At 34.5% G+C, this 4,143-nt stretch overlaps 1 protein-coding gene across 1 annotated transcript in view; it reads right to left on the reverse strand.

Annotated features, from left to right (window-relative positions):
* Positions 1-3,786: 3,786 nt before the first annotated feature.
* LOC102826461 (selection and upkeep of intraepithelial T-cells protein 8-like) overlaps positions 3,787-4,143 on the reverse strand; it is a 63,965-nt gene continuing 63,608 nt past the window's right edge. The window contains exon 6 of the mRNA XM_006839855.1: positions 3,787-3,869. Within this exon, the coding sequence (XP_006839918.1) occupies positions 3,787-3,869 (83 nt within the window). The remainder of the gene's footprint in view (positions 3,870-4,143) is intronic.

A 4,143-nucleotide genomic window follows, 5' to 3' on the forward strand; every position in this document is an offset into this window, starting at 1 on the left:
CATGAGTGACCCTGCTGGTTTTAAAATAGCAGTGGCATCTGTGTTGGAAGAATTGGCATAGCTTCCAGAATCAAATAGCAACATGCAAGTCACCACAGTATGACAAACTGACGATGAGTGTTGGAATATATATATTGTATACATACATACACACACTGACAACAATGCATTTTGAACTGCAATGGTCTGTGTTTCAAATCCACCAACCACTCCTTGGAAACCTTATAGAGGGTTGCTATGAATCAGAACTGACTTTATGCCACTACACAGTACACAGCAAGCAGCAAGGTGAATAACAACTAGTAATATCTTCCTTTGTAAGGCATCGTGTTAGGAGACAATAATCATACAGCTTTGCCTAAACACCCCGTGACACTAGAACATGTTGTTATTAATGCTGTCAAGTTGGTTCTGACTCATATCAATCTTGTTTAGGATTTCCAAGGATTAGCTGGTAGGTTTGTACTGCCTATCTTGGGGCTTGCTATCCAGTGCTGATCCCACAGAGCCATAACAAGTGGGAAAATACCCTCATGGATCCCACTGTTATTGCATAAGTTACCTCTTTTATAGTATATCCAGTAAAAAAAGAACACAGTAGTGAAAGTCAGCATCAGGACCAAATATGTAATAAAAACTGTCATCAAAATTTTTTCCAGTTTATGCATAGGATCTGGGGGGGAAAAAAAGACAGAGCAAATAGAAATTAATAAATCCACAAGATAAGCCTCCTTGGCGTAGGAAGTTTGTTGTTAATAAAACAGGATTCCTCTTCAAGTCGTGTTTGTTTTTCTACTACTTGTACTTGAATCAGAGCTAGAGATCATTGGAACTGGTGTTCTGGCAAATACAGAGAGCTGGACTGAATTTGTCTTGAAAGTAACATGGGTTTTACAATGAGACTGAAGGTGGATGAAAAGAATCTTCACTCTTGTCTCTCACTAGTGATTCTATACAAATGTGTCTTGATTTTGAAGAGAACACCAAACTATGGGATGGCTATTGTAATTCATTTGCTAGTTCAGGAGACTAGCAACTGTAAGACAGCCTCAGAACTGCCTCTGGTTAGCTCTGAGGCCAACAGTAATATACAAAGTATGTCTTTCTTACCTTCCCTTGCTCTCATTTCCTGAAATTCTACAATATTTTTGTTTAACTTCCAATCCATATGAAATTTGTTTTTGTATGTAATTGTGTGCATGAGTTGTTTTTCTTCCAGAGGGATATTCAATTATTATAACATAAAAAACCTCTTTCATCTTTTCCTAACAAATTAAAATTCATACGTCAAAGTTAGTTTTATGTGGTGCTTTTATGAATTGGATCTCTTCTTGCTTTCCTTAGTTGGAGTCCTGTTGTGGCACTATAGGAAATGTACTAGACTGCTAACTGTAAGGTTGGCAGTTTGAACTCAGCAGCCTTTTCTTAGAAACCCTGTATAGAATTGGTCTGAACTGGAAATGATTGAATAGCACACAACAACAACAGTTGATATAATTGATATAAGTCCCTATTTTTGTGACAGTAAATAATATTTGATGGCAAGAATGTAACGAAAATTAATCCAATCATCATTTGCTCATGATCACTTCATTATAATAAGTACTTTTTAATCTAGAAAAAGAAATTCTTCCTGAAAACTTTTATTTTTTAACATATTGTTTAATTTTCCTGATATTTATTCTAACTTCAAAACTATATAATCCAATGTGAAAAAAATTGTAAAGCCCTAGAATTTTTTCAAATGAATAATAGTAGATTTTGGACTCTTGTTTTTTGTTTCATTTTGCTTTTGGGAGGTAAATATTTCCATTCAGAATATAGTATTCTTCCACTGTTGAATTTTTAAGAGCAAAAGCAAAATCAAAGCAGTGCTACAATTTACAAGTTGGGCTATGCTTAGCATCAGACTAAATGCTGCAAATGAGAAGGCTTTTTATAGTCTGAGGAACAAAGAAAGTCAGGAAAGTTCTGGTGTTTCAACCAGTCTTTTGGATAGTTATAAAAATGTCCTTTGAAGTCTTTTCTTCCTCAGAATTGTGGTTTACTAAGAAGAAAAGTGACACAGATCTCCAGAGGTCAGTGCTTACCATCACAGGTTTCAAAACAGCTAAGTGTCTGCTTGTCTGCAATGTAGGCACTAAAGATGAAGGATGTCAGTTAACATAAGTAAAAAGAAACAAGCTAATTAAATTTTCTAAGAGTTTAATATAGGTATTATCTTAAAATTTTGCCTGTAAATCCAGGCTTATGCCATGTTTTCCAGTCTTGGCAGAGATGTTGTCCTCAGTTTCCAAATTTTGTTTCAACCTTCACACCACAAATATCTATGTATTTTTCAGATCTTTCAGGAAGAGTACGTATCTCATTCCCAAGCAGGCTCAGTATCTACTCTGTGAATTTTGTGGCTATCGTAAGGACACAGTGTTTTATCCACTCAGATTTTTCTTGAGGATTTTATCTATTATTGTTATATTCTTGTTCAAATTAATAATTTTTAAATGTTAAATATTTGCCTGTTATGTAATTGGCAGGAGCTCTGGTAGCATAGTGGTTATGAGTCAGGCTGCTAACCTCAAGGTCAGCGTTCAAAACTACCAGCCATTCTGGCGGGGCAAAAGATGCGCTTTTCTATTCCTGTAAAGATTTACAGCCTAGGAAACCCTATGCATGGTCAGTAGGAGTTGGAACCAACTCCATGTCACACAGCCAGCACCATATAATTAGAATTTTAAGTGTTACCAACATCACTTTTTGGCTAAGTTTTCATGAAAGACTAAGGTTATCAGGCAGTGTTCTAGCAGATTTTATGATTAAATTATGTTAAAATGTCAACCTTTTTATCTTTTGTGAATCAGAAATTAAAAATTAAAACACTATTAATCTTGTAGTCCATGACTACTGTATCAAAATGTGTTAATAATCACATATTCCTATTTTAAATGTTATTTAATTACATCTCACTTGAATCATTTCTCAAATATTACGCAATTGTTACCCTATTCCATTTGAATTCTGTTTGAAAATGTTAATTGAGTTTATAAAAATAATGCTTTCAATTTGTATAGGAAACAACTGTCAAGTGGAAAAGTAAACTTTAGAAAGGTTAAAGAAGGTTCACGAGGTACTCATCTTTTGTCTCTGATTAAATAGTAGAGTGAAAATGAATTTATCTACATATTTCTTTCCCTGACTTGTTTTCTTCTTTCTTCTCTCTGTCTATTCCTTCTTAGGTAATTGGTAAATTTATTCTCACTCTTGTGAATGTGTCTAGTTTCATAATTTTTAAAGTTCTCCTTAAACTGAAAACACTAACATTTAGGTCTCAAGTATACTTTTCTCCACAGAACTCTGAATTCACATCTAACTTTTACTCATCTAACATTCACTTGGTTGTCATATGAACATGACTCTATTTCCAAAATATGCTCATTACACACATGTCCCTAAATCAGTATACAAAACTCCATCCTTCAATACTCATGCCCCAAAACATGAAATCATTCATTTATTCTGGATCTTGTCATCACACATTCTACCCATCAGTATTCCATAAGCTATGTGTTTAAAGTATTTGTAGAAACTAACCAATTCTTACCACCTTTTTCTGATATACCTGTTTCTTGGAATATTGGAACATCATAATCTGTCAGGAAACATTTCTTATTTAGTTAAATTTCTAGTACTTCAAGAGAAAACATCATGCCACCGATTAGACAGGAAGATTCCCTGAAGTGACATCCAAGAGCACGTTTGCTCCATATACAACTCTGCTTCTCGTTTTCTCTATGGAGATGGTAGGTAAGTGTAGATGCGGACACACAGGGCATAGTCTTTTTCGGTCGACCTTGGACCTTCACCCTTCATGTCTCAAAGGAGTGAACAATGAATAAATAATAGGAAACTTGTGTTTTAGACTCCCAGTTTTTACTTACTATTGAATTAACAGGCTTCTCTCAACATTTTTCTACCTATGTAATGATTGCTATTCATTTGAATTCAGCTCAAACTCATGTCAATATTACATATAGCAGAAAGAAGTATTGCTTGACCCTGCATGATCTCCATGACTTTTGATATATTTAATCTATTGTTGTGGCTAGTGTGTCCAGCCATCTAATTGAAGGTTTTCCTTTTTTTTTC

The sequence above is a fragment of the Chrysochloris asiatica genome, unplaced genomic scaffold, assembly GCF_000296735.1.
Source record: "Chrysochloris asiatica unplaced genomic scaffold, ChrAsi1.0 scaffold00026, whole genome shotgun sequence".
Lineage (NCBI taxonomy): Eukaryota > Metazoa > Chordata > Mammalia > Afrosoricida > Chrysochloridae > Chrysochloris > Chrysochloris asiatica.